The sequence below is a fragment of the Passer montanus genome, unplaced genomic scaffold, assembly GCF_014805655.1.
Source record: "Passer montanus isolate IOZ18808 unplaced genomic scaffold, ASM1480565v1 scaffold25, whole genome shotgun sequence".
NCBI lineage: Eukaryota > Metazoa > Chordata > Aves > Passeriformes > Passeridae > Passer > Passer montanus.
This window is the reverse complement of record NW_024367149.1, coordinates 10878834-10896061: the sequence shown is the minus strand read 5'-3', so window position 1 is coordinate 10896061 and position 17228 is coordinate 10878834. Positions and strand designations below refer to the sequence as shown.

Below are 17228 nucleotides of genomic sequence, written 5' to 3'. Positions count from 1 at the left end.
GATGGGACACAGGGATTGCAGGATTTGGGTGACAAAGACAAGCAAGCCAAGAGGGGACAGGACCTAAACCCATCCCACTAATGTATTTCCAGGAAAAGGGCAGGAAGGTGCAGCTGCACAGCCCTAACATCAAACCAGCTACAGCTATCTTCAAAGTGACCCTCTGTGTGCCCTTGGATAAGATATTGCACATTAATGCCTGCAAATCTGATTATTCCAAGGCTCTTACTGTCCCCCTTCAACCAAACATGCTCATCCAAACTGGGATAAAGTATTTGTGCTTCTTTCCCAGGAAAGTTTCCAAGACAGTAAAAAAAGCCTGTGAATTACTGAAGAATTTAGTGTCTCTGTTATTTCTAGAGCCTTTTGTTTAAGGAAAAGCCAGGAGTCCACGTGCTGCCCCAAAAGTTGTGTAAGGAGCACCACACCCAACCTCCTGGGGACAAAGAGAGGCAGCAAAGGGGACAAGGCGTGCTGAGGGCTGGGGTTTATTGGCTATCCTTAGCAGCAAAACAGTGTTCTTAAATACAGGGATAAATCAATACTCCTCTTTTAGTGACCATTTGCCAGGGGAGGGGCAGGGCTGCCTGCCCCGTGCTCACTGCAGCGCAGGCTGCCTCAGGTGATGACGGTGGGCCCGGAGCGGCCGGTCCTTTCGTGGAGCTGGGAAAGTTTCAGTGCAATGGAAATGAGAGGTGCCAGCATCACCTGCAGGGAGGAAAGAGAGGCTCAGAACTGCAGAGCTGCACGTGCAGCCTTCCCACAACACTTCCCTGAGCACCCGGGTCAGGCTGGGACACCCAAAGCTCAGCTCTCCTGACCAAAGGCTGCTTTGGGCTCACAACCCCAGCTCTGGGGCCAGGGACAGGGATGCAGTGCCCAGAGAAAATCCCAAGCTCCAGTGGCGCTGCTGCCACCCTCCTCCCTGTGCTGTATCCCAAATTCCACGTCAGCACAGGACAGGTAAATCCTAAGTTCCCCCCCACCCTCAGAATTGGGGATTTTCAGTCTCTTTGTTAATTATGGCACAGTAAGTTAGGCACAAAGAGCCCACAGAGTGTTCACTGGGGAATACTCAATCAGAGAATATCCTGAGCTGGAAGGATCCCCAAGGATCATGGAGTCCAGCTGCTGGCCCTGCACAGACACCCCAGCAATCCCACCCTGTCCTGGGAGCGTTGTCCAAACTCCTGGAGCTCTGGCAGCCTTGGGGCTGTGCCCATTCCCTGGGGAGCCTCTTCAGTGTCCAACCATCTTCTAGGTGAAAAACCCTTTCCTGATATCCAGGCTCAACCTAAATACCAGAGGAGGATTGTTTTCCTCCAGTGCCTACAAGAGCTCAGCAGCATTTGTAAATGATGTTGCAGAACATTTACTGAACTCAGTGCAGAACAGGGCAGTCTCACCTTAGGTACAGCTGATCCTGTGATCCACTTTTTTTTTTTTTAAAGCAAGCACAGGGATAACACAGAGAGGAAGACAGCTGTGAGGGATTCCCAGAATACTTACTCCACACTGAGCTTTTCTTTAATAATCTTATTTATACTGGCATGAAAGGTACAAACCTCCGGCTCCCGAAATTCCTGTCACCTCCACACATCTCCAAGCAAAGCAGGGCTGAGAAAGGGCTGAGCTCAGGCTGCCAGCCGTGGCAGGAGCGAGGTGCAGCACCCACCTGTGGGTCTTGGTTGATCTTCTGAGCATCCTTCTCGTAGCTGTCGATGTAGAGGCGCACGGTGGCCCCGGCGCTGCCGGTGCCGCTCAGCCGGAAGATGATGCGGGAGCCGTCGGAGAAGATGAGCCGCAGGCCCTGCTCGGGACACGGCAGGGAGGGAAGCTCTCAGCTCTGGGCTCACGGGTAGCCAAGGGGTTTTACATGTTTATCCTTTTAATAAATCCCTGCTTTATTTTTAATTATGTCTAATCTCTGTTCTAGGTCAGCCTGCACAAGCATCACCCAGCGTGGCGGTGCCTGACCATCCCTCCTCTTCAGGGAGCCACAGAAGGCCCCTGTGTTCCCCTCTCCCCACTCCCAGAGGGATTGATGCCCATCCTCACCCACACTGCAGAACCTGAAACAAGAACCAAGCACTGCCTGCCAGGCACAGCATTCCCAACCCAGTGCTCCAGATGGAAGCAGGACATGGATTAAACAGTCCCAGTGCAGCCCGGGCCAGGCTGTGCCCACCTGGTTCCTGGACACGCTGCCATCCACGGGGTCGTTGTACTCGAAGTTGTCGGCTTTCTCCACCGTGTAGACTTTGTCCCCGCTCGACAGCTGCTTCCCCACGAAGGAGCGGTCGAACATCAGCGTCTCCAAATCCTTCATCATTTTGTTGGCAGCATCTGCATCCACCTCCTCATAGTCGTACCTGCAGCCAGCACCACACACAGGGGTTAGGGAGGGAGGGTGCAATGAGTTGGGATGGTTTGGGGAGCCCTTCTGGAGCTCTGTGGTGTTCTCTGCTCCCATCCTGGAGGGGAGGACAGGCAGAAATGGTACATCAAAGCACCAGAGAAGCTGTCCCTGGATGTCTGGCAGTGTCCAAGGCCAGGTTGGACTGGGCTTGGAGCAACCTGGGACAGTGGAAGGGGTTCCTGGCCATGGCAGGGGGTGGGACTGGATGGGCTTTAAGGTCCCTCCCAATCCAGCCCAGTGTGGGAGTCTATGAAAAGAGAGGAGGATCCGTGTGCAGCACTACACCACACCCCCACAGATCCCTGGGATACAGCACAGCATATCACAGGCATTTGGTGCCAGGAGATGAAAGCACAAAGTGCTGTCTCACAGACAGAGGGCCAGGGCCAAGATCCAACTGACTGCCAAGAATTTCCTGCAGTTGTGCCCACAGCACCCCACCAGCTTCCTCGTGGTTACTGTGAACACCCTCAGTGCCTCCCCCCAGCACACTGCAGCTGTGACTGCAGCAGGAAAACATCCAATGCCAGCTTTGACGTCCCTGCCCAGTGCCAGGAGATGAAAGCACAAAGTGCTGTCTCACAGACAGAGGGCCAGGGCCAAGATCCAACTGACTGCCAAGAATTTCCTGCAGTTGTGCCCACAGCACCCCACCAGCTTCCTCGTGGTTACTGTGAACACCCTCAGTGCCTCCCCCCAGCACACTGCAGCTGTGACTGCAGCAGGAAAACATCCAATGCCAGCTTTGACGTCCCTGCCCAGGTAGGAGAGGCAGCAGAGGGGCTGGAGCCCACTCCAGGATCCCAGAGTCAGTGTTCCTGCTGCCAGCGGGATTTGTGCCGCTCTGAGCCGCCGACCCCTGTGCTCAGCCTGCTCTGCACACATACCTCCAGTGCTAAAAGGCTGCCTTTTCATCCTAGACTTTGGCATTTTCCCCCAGGTTTCCATGCCTCAGATGTGTGCTGGCTTTTTGGGGAGGGAAAGAAAGAAAAAAACCAAAGGAAAGGCAAGTTCTTTCACTTGGCAGTTTGAGATGGAATTTTCATGTAGATCTTCCAAGCTGAAAGATTTCTGCCTAATGCTTTCACAGTGTTCCCACCTCTGCTTGTGTGCAGACTGGTTCTCATTCCTTCCCTTGCCATCTTCCATGTCTACTGCAGCTTAAATTTGATTATTTGGGGACTGGACAGGAACTCAACCAGGTAAATAACAGCCGTGGGGCTGGGCATCCATTCTGTGAGATGCTGCTGTCACTGAAGATATCACAAATTAATTTGTGATGTGGGGCCTCAAGAATATTGACCCCATGGCAAAAATTACGCTTGAAGGAAAAAAACTTAATTAAAAGAAAAAAAACGGTGCTTTGCACTTATAAAAGGTCCAGGCTTTGGTACCAGGTTTACATCTGGAGTAACAGCCCAAAGCTGGATGCCATGAAGGGTTATGGTGAATCCCCATTTCATGGCACGTGGGAATGCTGCCAAGTGTCTGGGGAGTGGAATGACACAGGAACAGCTGATGGTGACACAGCAGTGCCACCAGGGCTCTGCTCTGCCGCAGGACAGGGAATGGGAGGTGTCAGGAGCACTTTCCCCACCTGGTGAAGAAGTTCCTGCCATACTTCTGCCAGTGGTCCTTCATGATGTCCTCCACGCTCTGCTTGCGGGCGGCCAGGATGGAGAGCCAGGCCAGCACTGCCCACAGCCCGTCCTTCTCTCGGATGTGGTCAGAGCCTGTGGGCAGCCACAGCACAGACACAATTCCCACTCCTCGTCTCCTCTCCCCATCCCCCTGCACAGCTCACAAATGGGAAGCATTTCCAGAGCTCCATCCCTGCTGTGCCATTAAAATGGGTCAGGGTCTCACCTGCTCCAGCTCCGGCCCAAATAAAACGGACAGCATCTTTTAACACACACACACACACACTCATTGTTCACACATCCTTAACTCTGTTCCCAAGGAAGTAACGGGGAATGCACAGTAAAAAAGGCATCAAATAAAAAACAAAAGGCAAATGCAAAGGAGCAGTTTGGGAAGGAGAGCACCAACAAGGAGAACATCAACTCCTCAGCAGCTGTTGTGTCCTGTCTGCCAAGGAGCACCTTGGGATCATCTCCTGGCCCAGCACCAAGAGGAATGTCAGCCCTCCTGAGGAACCAAACCCTAACAACCCCAAAATCACCCCAGAACAATGAGAGGAGCAGCAAGGCAGGGAGCACCTGCCGTGGGACTGGCAGCAGCTGGAGGAGAGGCTCTGCAGGCTCCTCCACCTGCAGAGACCAGGAGAGCCTCCAGCCTGCTCTCACTGGGGGCTGGAAAAGCTCCTCTCTTGGCTAAAGGAGGATTCACAGAGTGGATAAGGTTGGAAGGGACCTGGGGGGTATCTGGTCCAACCTCCCTGCTCAAGCAGGGCCATCCCTGAGCCCAGGATTGCACCCAGATTTTTGATATCTCCAGTGAAGGAGACTCCACACCTCTCTGGGCAATCTGTCCCACACAGTAAAGAAGTTTTTCCTTGTGTTCAGGTGGAATTTCCTGGGCTTCAGCTTGTGCCCATTGCCTCTTGTTGTGGATTCCCCCAAAGCTGGCACTGCAAGAAGAGCAGGACGCAGTGGGAGCCAGCCTTGCCCTGGAAGCAGAGTGGGATCACACAGCACTGATCCTTTGGGAAACCTGAGAGGTGCTGGACCTTACAGAACCCCCAAATTAAATGGGATCAGATGGCCCAGAGCACACCCAGCCACACTCAGTGCCTCTGGTGAGCCAGTTCCACCCTGTGCCCCACAGATGCAAAGTTTCCCCCTTCCCACTCTGGAAAACCTCCAAACAGGTATTAAAGAAATGCCAGGAGCACTCCAGAGCTGCCATGGCACCCTCTGAAGGAGTGCCAGTGGGAATCCTCTGGGAAAGGGCTGGGGGCAGGCCAGGGGTTACGTGGTGCTTTGCACAAATCCCACTGCTGTGGATGTGGCCATAAATTATCCCCACAGTCCCTCAGGGTGGAGAGAGCTGGGCAGGGGTGATGGAGAGGAATGCTAAATAAACACCAGTCCCATGTGAGGTATCAGTTATTGCTGGAATAAAATACCCAGGGAAGCAAGCAGGAATTCTGTCACGTCACATTACTCTAATTGCTGCTGCACTCCAGTCCCACTGTCTCACAGTTTGTTTCAATTTTTACTGGGTCTTTGGGCTGCTCTCTCACCTCTCTCCCTTTCAACACTCCCATTCTGTCCAGCTCCAAACAACTCCTCATTAACTTCCTATCAACCCACCCTCCTCATCCCTTTTCATTCCTTTTTCCTTCCTAAGTGCATTTGCCACATGGGCAAACCCCTTTGCATTTTGGGGGACTCCAACTCTCCTGGGCCCTTTCCCAATCTGTTCCCCCAAACTGCTTCAGCTCCCAGCACTTGGATGTGCTGCTGCCTGGCCAAAATCTCAAACCTCTCATACTGGAATCACTTTGATTTGGGAGGCAGTCCCTTAGGGATGGAGAGAAACTGAGCTTGTTGCTCATACAAAGGTGGAAACAGTTTTGGGGAGCTGCTCATTTGAGATCATCTCCCATCAGCAGCTCCAGGAATTTGGTTTTATCTCCTGAAGCACCAGTGCCCCCTCATTAGCCAAGGTCCAGGATATAAACTCAGCACATGCTGAAATCACTCAGGGCAGAACTCCAGAATCTTTCCTTACTCATTATTTACTTCAAGATTTCCTTACAGGGATACCAGGTTCTCTAAAATTCACCTTTTCTTCTAACCCACAGCCAAATCCCAGTCCCACATATCAGAGTCATATCTGACTGCAAAAATATTGCTCCTGGAGGCTGCTCAGCCCCACAGCACCCTGCTCCCCCAGAGCTGTGATCCCATTTCCTCAGCCCCACAGCACCCTGCTCCCCCAGAGCTGTGATCCCATTTCCTCAGCCCCACAGCACCCTGCTCCCCCAGAGCTGTGATCCCATTTCCTCAGCCCCACAGCACCCTGCTCCCCCAGAGCTGTGATCCCATTTCCTCAGCCCCACAGCACCCTGCTCCCCCAGAGCTGTGATCCCATTTCCTCAGCCCCAGGAAAGCTGGGGTAATCCTTTCCTGTCAAGCCGTGCATCCCAGCTCCACATTCATTCAAAGCACTTCACTCCAGGTATTTGGGGGTTTAAGGCACCCATACACAAGCTAAAAGGTTTTTCTGGGGTGATGGTAGAGAAATACACAAGGTTTGAGTGAGAAATTCCCTCAGGACCTTGTGCCCTGCATATCCCACCAGAGATCCTTAGAGAACAGGAAAAACAACATCTCAGGGAGAGTTCAGACCAGGTAAAACTCAGCCTTTGTGCAGCAATCAGGTGCTGATTCAGGGAAGGTTCCATTTCCCTGGCAGGACACAAAACCACAGGGCAGATGCCAGGGAGAGCTCAGGGAATGCAGAAACCTCCTGGGAATGCTGACTGTCCTGAGCAAATCCTGCTCCCATCCACTTCCCTGCACACCCCCAGTAAACTCCTTGTGATGCTCACTTTGTTTCTCAGTAACTCAGTAACTCACTTAGACTGTTCAAAGGCAAGTGTTAATTTAAAGTTTATAAATCATACCTTGTTTTCAGAACAGGAAAATGAGGGCCCTATTAAGCTCAGAGATTTAATAGTGACCTGAAACCTTCCCTAATAAAACTCCGTGCTCCAAAGCGTATTTCTTTCCAGAAATGAAAACATTGAGAAGCTTTTCCTGGCCACCAAGAGTTGAAAAATACATTTAGCATTGCATTTAATCCCCACAGACTCAGTGACCAGGCTACTAAAGAGGCCCCCAAACCTCCATCTCCACGTGCCTTGCTGGAGAGCTGGAGGAGAAGGAGCTCCTCCCTCACAAAACCTTTAGCACTGTGTTCATCTCCACACTAATTCCTCCAAGCCTTTTTTATATTTTAATATTTTACAAATATTAACAACTGCAGGTGAAAGATAAATCCCAAGCTCTAAAGAATAAATAATTAAGAGGAGGAACAGCACCATCATGGGTGATATTGGGAACGCTGACTTACCAGTCCCAAAACTTTCCTCTCCACAGAGAGACAGTTTGTTTGCATCCATCAAGTTTCCAAAGAACTTCCAGCCCGTTGGAGTCTCATACAAAGCAATCTTTGTGGCCTGGGCCACCCTGCCAAGGTAAGAAGGTCAAGTCACATCCCTGGACTCTCAGTGTTCCCAGGGGAAATGGGATCAGCAGCTCCCCTGGGTGCCACTGAAGGCAGGGAATGCCACTGCTTTAGAACAATCCCTCTATTTCATCTCAGTGTGACATCTGGGAGGTGGGTGGGATGAGCATTTACAGAACAGATACAAGCACACAGCTCTTCGAAGCAATTTTATGTCGCAGATCTCAAAGCATTTCATCAAGAAAGAGTCACTACCAAATTTAATGAAAAGAAAGGTTGGCAGAGTCATTTGTTTGGGCTTAACTGTATGGAAAAGAAAGGGCCAAGAGCTCAGCCCAGCTCTGCCATGTCCCCAGGCAGGGTTTAACCCATCAAACCTCACTGCTGCCCTGGCACTGCTGCGCTCCTCACCTCACAAACACACGGGACAGGTCAGGGTGAAACCCCAGGAAAGGGATACACTGTGCCCTGGCAGAGCTCCCTGCCCTATGCCTGCCCACAGGGGGTTTGTTACCTGTCCAGAGCCCCTCTGGCTGTGCCCTGCCAGGGCTCCCTGCCCACAGGGGGCTGTTACCTGTCCAGGGCCCCTCTGGCTGTGCCCTGCCAGGGCTCCCTGCCCACAGGGGGCTGTTACCTGTCCAGGGCCCCTCTGGCTGTGCCCTGCCAGGGCTCCCTGCCCACAGGGGGCTGTTACCTGTCCAGGGCCCCTCTGGCTGTGCCCTGCCAGGGCTCCCTGCCCACAGGGGGCTGTTACCTGTCCAGGGCCCCTCTGGCTGTGCCCTGCCAGGGCTCCCTGCCCACAGAGGGGTTGTTACCTGTCCAGGGCCCCGCTGGTGGGCATGCTGCGGGCCAGGCCGCGCACCCCGGTCTGCTGGAAGTAGGGGATGCTGAAGATGTTGGCGGCGATGACGGCCACCGAGTCGGAGGGGTTGACGAAGAAGCCGTGCTTGCCCAAAATCATGTTCCTGTCCTGGGGGAGACAGCACAGGCACAGCTCAGCTCCCTGCCCAGCCCACAGACCCAGCATTCCCAGAGATTTTCTGAAATCAACACACAGCTTTGGAGAAGTTGCACGGCAGCACCTCCATAGCGTTTGTCTTCCTGCTGCTTTTCACAGGTTTAAAGTTATTTAAATACAGTTTGGGATTATTTGCACAGTATCCAGCTATTTCTGTTGTGGCAAACTGCAGTGAGTGGTTCACACAGAGGAGAGAGGGAGAGAAAAGGTGCACCTCAGTCCCCAGAGCTGGTTAGAGGGAAAAGGGGAATTCTGAGCAGCTCCTTTACCCCATCTCCATCAAAGGCAGCTCCAAAGTCGTACTCTCCTGTCTTCATGGTCTGCACCAGGTCAGCAGCGTAGGTCAGGTTGGGGTCAGGGTGGTGGCCCCCAAAGTCCTCCAGGGGGGTGCAGTTCACAGCTGAATTTGCTGGGGCTCCCAGCTCCTCACACAGGATCTTCTTCACGTAAGGGCCCACAACTGTCCCAGCAAAACAGAGGGGAACGAGTTGGCTCAGCCCCCAGGCAGCTCTGCACCAGCCACAGCACCACCACCCACCTCAGGCTGCTCAGTTTGGGTCACTTGGGGTGCTTTTTGGTTTAGGAGCTCCCATCAAAATCCACCCCACCCCTGTAGGTGTCCCAGGCCAGGCTGGACAGGGCTTGGGGCAACCTTGGGGCTAGTGGGAGGTGTCCCTGCCCATGGCAGGGGTGGAACTGGATGAGCTTTAAGGTCCCTCCCAGCCCAAACCATTTCAGAATTGCATAAAACATTTCACAGAATCCTAGAATACTTTGGGTTGGAAGGGACCTTAAAGACCAGCTCATCCCAACCCCCAAATCACAACACTTGACAAAAGAAAATAACAAAAGACATAAAAAGTTTGCTCCCGAAAAGAAAAATCCAGTGTGCCACAAACCAAACCCCAAACTTGCAATATAAATTCCTGTCTGAAGTAGGTGGCAAATCCCCAGGGACCCCTGACCCCACAGTGCCCCAAGCCCAGCCCTTTTTACCCCCGTGCATGGCATCGATGCGGATCTTGAGCTGGTTCTTCCCTGAGAGCAGCTCCTTCAAGGCACTGAAGTCAAAGATATTCCTCAGCATGCTGGCATAGGCTTCCACAGAGTCCACAATTTCCACTGGAAAGGAGGAGGAGACAGGGATCAACCCTCACAGCCTGGAACTGTGATAACCAAGCTCTGTTGCTGTGCTGAGAGCCCCCAGAGTGAAGGGCCAGGGCTCAGCACAAAGCCCTTGAACATCCCAGAGGATCAGAACAGGGATGGAATAATGGGGCTAAATTAGGGATTTAATTACAGGCTCTCACTGCTAATCAGGTCACAAGTGGTCTACAAAATCAAACTCTGCTCTATGGACTTCCTTCAAGAGGGCTCAATCCCACTTCACTTAAATTTAAAAATTTGTATATAAAATCAGATCTTTAATTTCCACCAAAGTCAGTGGAAAGTGTGAACTTCATAGTTCAAAAAGTTGCACCTTTGCAGCCAACATAAAAACAAAATACAGCAGAAAAATCCCACTACAAAGAAATGGAGACTGAGAGAAATACCAACTTTTATCATCTTTTACCTTTGTTAATTACAAACACCAGGAGATGGTAAAAAAATACTTGTAGTGTTTTTAAAAAGTCTTTTTAAAATTAATTTTCCTATTTCACTGCTGACTGAGAAAAGTCACATGTGAAATGTAACAGTTTTCCCACTCACAGAGACAACTTTTCTACGTGAAACCATGGAAAAAAGTCAGTTGAAAGATTAAACTCTGCAATTTTTAATTAGGAAAATGCACTGCAGCTGCATTTTTCTGTTTTCAAGTTCATGTTTGCCTTGCAGAAAAAACAGCCTTTGATTTTAGGGAAGTTTGATGGATCAAGATTTTGCTACTGAAGTAGACACTTCTGTAGGACAGAAAATTATATCAATCAAAATCAACAAATAAATAAATGCCAGGAGCAATGTCCTCATGGGGATTATGCAACAGATGAGAAGGAGAGGTCAGAATGGCCACAGAAACACCCCAATTCCTTACCCTTGCCAAGAGGAAGGACATTTGTTTACCTGTAAATGGCTTAAATTTGTTCTCCAGGTCAAACTGCTGCTTCCCAATGGTGCCCAAGTCCACCTGAAGATCTGGGCAGATGGCATATTCCTCAATTTTCTTGCTGATTTGGAAAATTTTATCCGTGATGGCTTCGGGAGCAGGACCTGCAAAATGAAATGGGCAAGGGGAAGATGTTAAAGAATCCAACTGCAAGAGGAGTGAACCTGAGGAACAGAGCAAAGACCTGGGCTGGGAAGGGAAGAGGAACACCAGGGAATGAGGGGAGCAGAGCATCACTTGCTCCATTAGGGAAACCACTGCTCAGGGCACTGGGATGTGAACAGAAATGTGGATTCTTGGGTGGTGTGGGAGATGGATTTGTAGGGAATTCTCAAAGCCTGGCAGAAAGCTCACACAGTGTCCATCTGTATGCAAACTTTGAGATAAGAAATGCTGACTTAGAGATGCCATGGAATAGGACAGACATTGCAGAGAGAGAAATTAAACTAGAAACAAGCTTCAAAGGCTGGCCTTGCAAATAAGATTAGATACTTTAGAGAAACAAAACTATTAAAGATGCATTGTAGTGGGACCCACAATTTTAGATGATTGGCTTTATGGCATTTACAGCATGGTGGGACTAAAGCTGATCGGCCACGAACCACTTATAATGTATTGTAATTAAGAAATAGTTAGGATAGGCCAAGAAATATTTATAATGCATTGTAATTAAGAAATAGTTGGGATAGACCAAGAACCACTTATAATGCATTGTAATTAAGAATTAGTTAGGATAGGCTAAGAACCACTTATAATGCATTGTAGTGAAGAAATAGTTGGGATAGGTCAAGAACTGCTTGTAATGTATTGTAACTAAGGAAGAGCTGGCTTCTGACTGTGCTAACGTGAATTCTAACATCTGTGTTGTCTCACCTTTCACATGAAACTGAAAACAGTAAAGGTTTTTAAACACCTCTCAGTTACCCCACCTCTGGCTCAGGGCGGGCACAAGAAACAAGCAGTGCTGCCAGCAGTAAGCAGAGGCAGAGGAGGAGCCTGACCTCCGTTGGCAATGTTGAACTTGATGCCGAAGTCGCCGGCGGGCCCGCCGGGGTTGTGGCTGGCCGTGAGGATGATGCCCCCGATGGCTTTGATCTTGCGGATGATGCAGGACACGGCCGGCGTGGACAGGATCCCGTTCTGCCCGATCACCAGGCGCCCGATCTGCGGGGGAGGAGCACAGCAGAGCTCTCTGAGGGCAAACCCCAAACCCAGCCCTGCCGGGGTGGCAGCAGCTCTGGCCACAGAAACACACAGCATCCTTCTGGGAAAGGTGTGAGGAGATCAAAGAATGAGAAGCAATTCTTGTCTTAGCCTGCTGCACCTGCTGCTGTGAACATGTGGAGTGTGATGCGTCACATCATGTGTGTGACGGGGATTTGTCTACCAAAGGGTGGTTTCTTAATCAACCAATGGTGATGGTGTTTTAATTAAAGGACAATCAAGTCCATATGTAGTGAAATAGGGTAGAAAAAAGCAACGGGTTTAATAATAAAGACAATTAATCAGCCTTCTGCAAATGCATGGAGTTTATGTAACTTATTGCCCAGTCCTGGCCTGTTGCACTGACAGCACTGGAGGTTTGCACAGGCAGGATGGGGCTGCTGGGACACTTTCCTTGAGCTTTATTGTGGCACCAGCATCATTACACGGTTGAGACAATGGGAAGATGGCAACAGCTCACGTCCTGCCAGCAGCAGCCAAAGATTTCTTTGGCACAGAGCATTTAAAAAACTTTCTAGCCAACAGCATATTGCTAAAGCTTACAGACAATTGTTCTAGCCAATCACTAAAAGCACATGTACACCTGCTTCACACAATGCTTGTTTTTATGCTTTCTATTAACAATCCACAATACTCCATTACTAAGCCTAAAACCTTCTACTATCTTGCTAGGCATATTTTTCTGCAGTCTTAAGGTCTATCTTAACCAAGGCTAAAATTCAAACTATTGTTTCATGTCCTTGCTTGCTGTACTGTTGTAAGTTTTCTACTTTCAGCTACCTCTAAGTTCTCTGCTCTTTCTGTTTCTGAGGCCGAATTCAAACTATTGTTTCATGTCCTTGCTTGCTGTACTGTTGTAAGTTTTATACTTTCAGTTACTTCTAAGTTTCACAGCTTTCTGAAAGTGTTCTTACCTTTCCATGTCACAGCTTTCTGAAAGTCTTCTTACCTTTCCTATTTCCCACCCAGGCCAAACCCCAAACTCTGCCAACAGGTAAAGCACAGTCCTGCTCCTGCCAAAGCTCCCCACGGTGCATCCGACCCCACTCTGCTGGAGCATTTTCCTCCATGAATGCTGCACTGAAGGGCTGGCATTAAACATCACAAAAACCAGCATTCCCTCTGGCTGTGCTCTCAAAAATTGCCTTCAAAACACACAATGGGGCAGAGAGAAGCCAAAAGAACACAAAACTTGAACATCCTGGGAGCAGCTGCAGACTCTTCCTCGCAGCGGGCAGCACACCTCCTTCCCATAAATCCAGGGATATCTCTGAGATTGGCTCCAGAGCAATGTGCTGAGCAATACAGCAGCTTCAGAATCCAGGCAATAAAGCAGGAGGTGGAGAATTCCCTGGAAGATCACACTCCTTCCCACAGCCCCCAGAGGAGGTGAGAGGATTTAAAAGCACACCAGACCCCTCTGCACCAGCCGAGGGGTCAGACCCAGAACAGGCTGGGGAAAGAGGAGGGATTTCATTCAATCACAGCCTGGAGCAGGAATCCAGAGGAGCATTCCTGAGCTGTGCTGGGTGCTGAGCCAAGGGCACGGGATGGCTGTGATTCCTGTCCCCTGGCACTGCCAGGTGCTAAGCCCCAGCCTCGCTGCCCATCAGTTATTGCATGGTCCAGCTGTCACAGCCCAGCTGCTGGCAGGGCTGCACCTCCAGCAAATAACAGCAGAAATGTGAAAAAGCACTTTACAGACCCAGAGTGAGGGCTCTGCCTCCAGCAGCTCACACTGGAGCCTGACTGTGCCCACACACTGATCACATTGATTGCACCTCACATTTCATTTGAAGCAGGGTTTGCTTTTCCCCCCTTCTCACACACCCCTTGTCCTGTGCTTTATTCCAGCCCCCAAACCTTGCTCTTTCAGTTTCCCTGAGAACTCACGGGATCTCCAGGAAGCTCCTCTCCAAAACTTCCCCTCCTGCTCCCCAGATTCCCTCTGAGGGTCACGTTCTGCAGCACCCCTGTGCATCAGTGCCCCAGGAATGCTGCAGAGGAAGGGAAAAGAAGGAATTTTCCCTGCCAAAGCAGGCAGCAGCTGCAGGAGAGCTGGATGAACACATCAAATCCCCTGTCCTTGCCCTCCCTGCACACCTGAGTTGCAGTTTTTCCCCACAGTAAGGAAGGAAAGGAAGAAACACTTGTGTCCATGTGAGCTGCTCTGTGATTTGGGTCCTCCTTGGCTTCCAGAGGTTTCCAGCTGCCATTCCCCACCCATCCAATGCTGAATCCTTTGTGGTGACCACTGGGGAAGTTTGCTCAGTGTAACAATGTGCTGAACCATTTACACATGACCTTTTTTGAGTCTGTGGGATTTCTTATGAGGAAAACCTCAGGCTGCAATGACAAACACCTTTCATGGAATTCTCAAAACAGATCCACTTTGTGCAGCAAGTTTGGGTTCCAGCACTTCAAAACCATCCAGGCAATCATTCCACCCTGGTTTTACTGAAAGCCCCATGAGGATGCAGACAGGGACCTCCTGCAGCCCCTCCTCCCCCCAGGAACACTGGGAACAGCTTTTCCAGGCCATGGAAGTTGGTGGCTGCAGCTCCAGGGTGTCTCCAGCCCACCCTTGCAGCCCTTTCTGTGCAGGAGATGCAGCCCAAGCCACCAACCCCACACCCTGAGCACAGCACTGACAGGAACCAGCCAGGCTGAGGAGAAAAATCCATGGAAAATACCCAAACCACCCCCTAAATCCCATTTAGGCAGACCTGGGCCCAGAGCTGGAGAACAAAGTGTGAGCTGGTGAGGATGAGGCTGATCTCCCCTCAGCAGCAGACCTGTCCTGGTGTCAGGCACTCCAAGCGTGGCTCTGAGCACATTTTCCAGCTCTTCTGCTCAGCCCATACACTGACATTCACCTGCAATGCCTGAAGATTTTTCCCCCCACAAGATAGAAAATAGATCAATTTTAAAAACAAATGAATAAAATTCTCTCACCCTATTTTCCCATTCACTATTGATTACACTGTCCTAGTCAGGTTTTTTGTCAAACAAACTCCTAAAATCCAGGTCCCTTTGCACAAAATTTGCTCTGCACTGAGAGATCCAGGACAGACAGCAGAGCCTTTTCTTCTTAAAAAGCAGAAGGAAACAAAGACAAAAGCCCATTGCATGAACCACAATCTACCACAAACACACAAGCCTCTTGCTCTGCTTCCAAAACACAGAATTCCAGCACAACTGAGCTCCCTATAAAGGCTGTCACTCACTTGCTGACTCTCATATCAATTTTCAAAGGCTCCCTAAGCATTTATCCCACAGCCACAACTTACACCTGGCAAGAAAGGCAAAACATGGTTGTTTCTTCTCCCTTGCCACTCTGGTGGCTCTCCCTGGTAGTTCATTTCTGAACAGTATCAGGGGGTTATATTCTCATGGAAAGACTGAAAAATCCACAGGTGCCAACAGCTTGGGGCAGGTCAAAGCACAAAACAGGAACACACAAACCCCAGGCAGAATTTCATTTTCCTTTCCCCACGTGTTATTTTCTGCCCAACTGTAACACTTAGAGTGAAAAACCAGTAATTTCTGTACCCCCAACTGATCTTCCATTAAAAACATCACTATTAGCAGTTGAATAAAGCTAGATTTAATAAAATTAAATCTCCCAGAGCCCAATTTCTGCTGGATTTCTGCACTTCTCAGCCACACCCCACAGGAATTCAGCCGTTTAACATTTACCAACCCCATTGGCAGCAGCCATTTGGACAATCAGTTCCACTGCAGACTTATTGAGGTACCTCCCATCACCTCCAACCACCAGAGAGGCTCCTTGGCGATCCCTTAGGTCTATGGAAAAAAATATACTCTGGATAAAATTCTGCAAATAGTTCAGCTTGGATTCAAAGTAGAAGGTCTTCCTCCTCAGGCCGCTGGTTCCCGGTTTCTGGTCGCTGTAGGGAGCTGTTGGCACCGTCACCAGAGGGAGAGGAGCGTCTTCCATGGCCTTTTGTCACACAGATGCATTTAAAAAGCCAAATATGGCAAAATTAACCCCCAACCTTGACACAGCAATGGCCCACCTATGAGACAGGAGTTCGGGGGAGCTGCTGAGCACCCAAAAATAGCTCCCTGCACCTTCTGTAACCGAAGCCGCGTCCTCGCACTTGCGGTGGGGGATCAATGTCAGGGAGGAGGCACAATTCCACGCTGCTGCCCCTCACTGTAAAGGATTCCTGTCTTCTCTGTCACCTCCTGGTTGCCACAGGCACTGCTCCCAGCCATCCCATGGAGCCCAGCAGTGTCAACCCGTGTGGATCTCCCTGGGGCAGGGGGGTGGGAGCAGCCCAGCCCCGCTCAGATGCGTTTTCCCAGATCCACAGGGCAGGGCCAGGCCCGGCTGCACGCTGGGGCTCTGGAGGCAAACTTCCAGCAGGATCCTGCTGGAGCTATTCTGCAAAGTCTGGTGAGTTAAAGGTCACTCTTAAAATGGAAGGGAACAGATCTGTTACCTCCCGTTCGCTCATGCGACTCCTGCCCTGACAACCTGACTTCCCACAGCTCCCTGAAACACAGGGAGAACTTCCAGCAGGAACAGCTGGCCAGCCTTTGGCTGGAAAGCCTCACGAGCCTCAGCTGAGCACCCCCAGCACGTCTCACCCAGATGAAAACCACAAAAAACTATCAAATGCTTGGGAAAACTGCATCCCGTAACACTGTTCACTGTGGGACAGCATAAACACAAACAGAAGAGGCTCAGATCCCAGAAACTGCTGTGAACCTCATCTTCCCAAGCATGGGGAAGGTACATGAAGGAAGGGAAGGTGGTGGACTCCCCATCCCTGGAAGTGCCCAAGGGCAGGTTGGACAGGGCTTGGAGCAACCTGGGATAATGGAAGGTGTAGGGGGAATAGGATGGGCTTTAGGGTCCCCTCCCACCCAAACCATTCCATGATTCTAAAATCAGCCTTTCCTCCAAGCCTCTTTAACAACACTCACAGTCCTCTGCCTGAGCTGCTGGAAACAATTTATAGATATCACTGGAGCAATTAAAGAACAGACACTTGGTAATGACTCTGTTTGTCCCACTGTGAAAGGCAGGAAAAAGGAGATGTGAACACACAGCTGAATTGTGACATGTCTGAAGGTGCTCAGGGACTCTTTCCTGTGGTGCTGATTCTGTCATTGCTCCAATAACTGACATATTTTCTTCCAAAGAAGGTCACAGAACCATAAAGTTTGGAAGAGCCCTCTGAGATAATCCAGATAACCCTGACCCTGCCAAGGCCACCACTGCCCATGTCCCCAATCCTGATTTTTCCATCAGCACATTGAAATGGATTTGGATA

The 17228-nt window shown here is 50.4% G+C and overlaps 1 protein-coding gene across 1 annotated transcript; it reads right to left on the bottom strand.

Annotated features, from left to right (window-relative positions):
- Nucleotides 1-469: 469 nt before the first annotated feature.
- Nucleotides 470-15984, bottom strand: PGM1 (phosphoglucomutase 1). The gene is made up of 11 exons (XM_039711572.1): nucleotides 15626-15984; nucleotides 11700-11862; nucleotides 10656-10802; nucleotides 9591-9716; nucleotides 8864-9054; nucleotides 8392-8546; nucleotides 7463-7578; nucleotides 4017-4152; nucleotides 2189-2372; nucleotides 1676-1810; nucleotides 470-708 (listed from the first exon to the last, which is right to left on the bottom strand). The coding sequence occupies exons 1-11, from the start codon at nucleotides 15881-15883 to the stop codon at nucleotides 619-621; spliced, it is 1701 nt and encodes a 566-aa protein (XP_039567506.1). The 5' UTR covers nucleotides 15884-15984; the 3' UTR covers nucleotides 470-618.
- Nucleotides 15985-17228: the final 1244 nt, after the last annotated feature.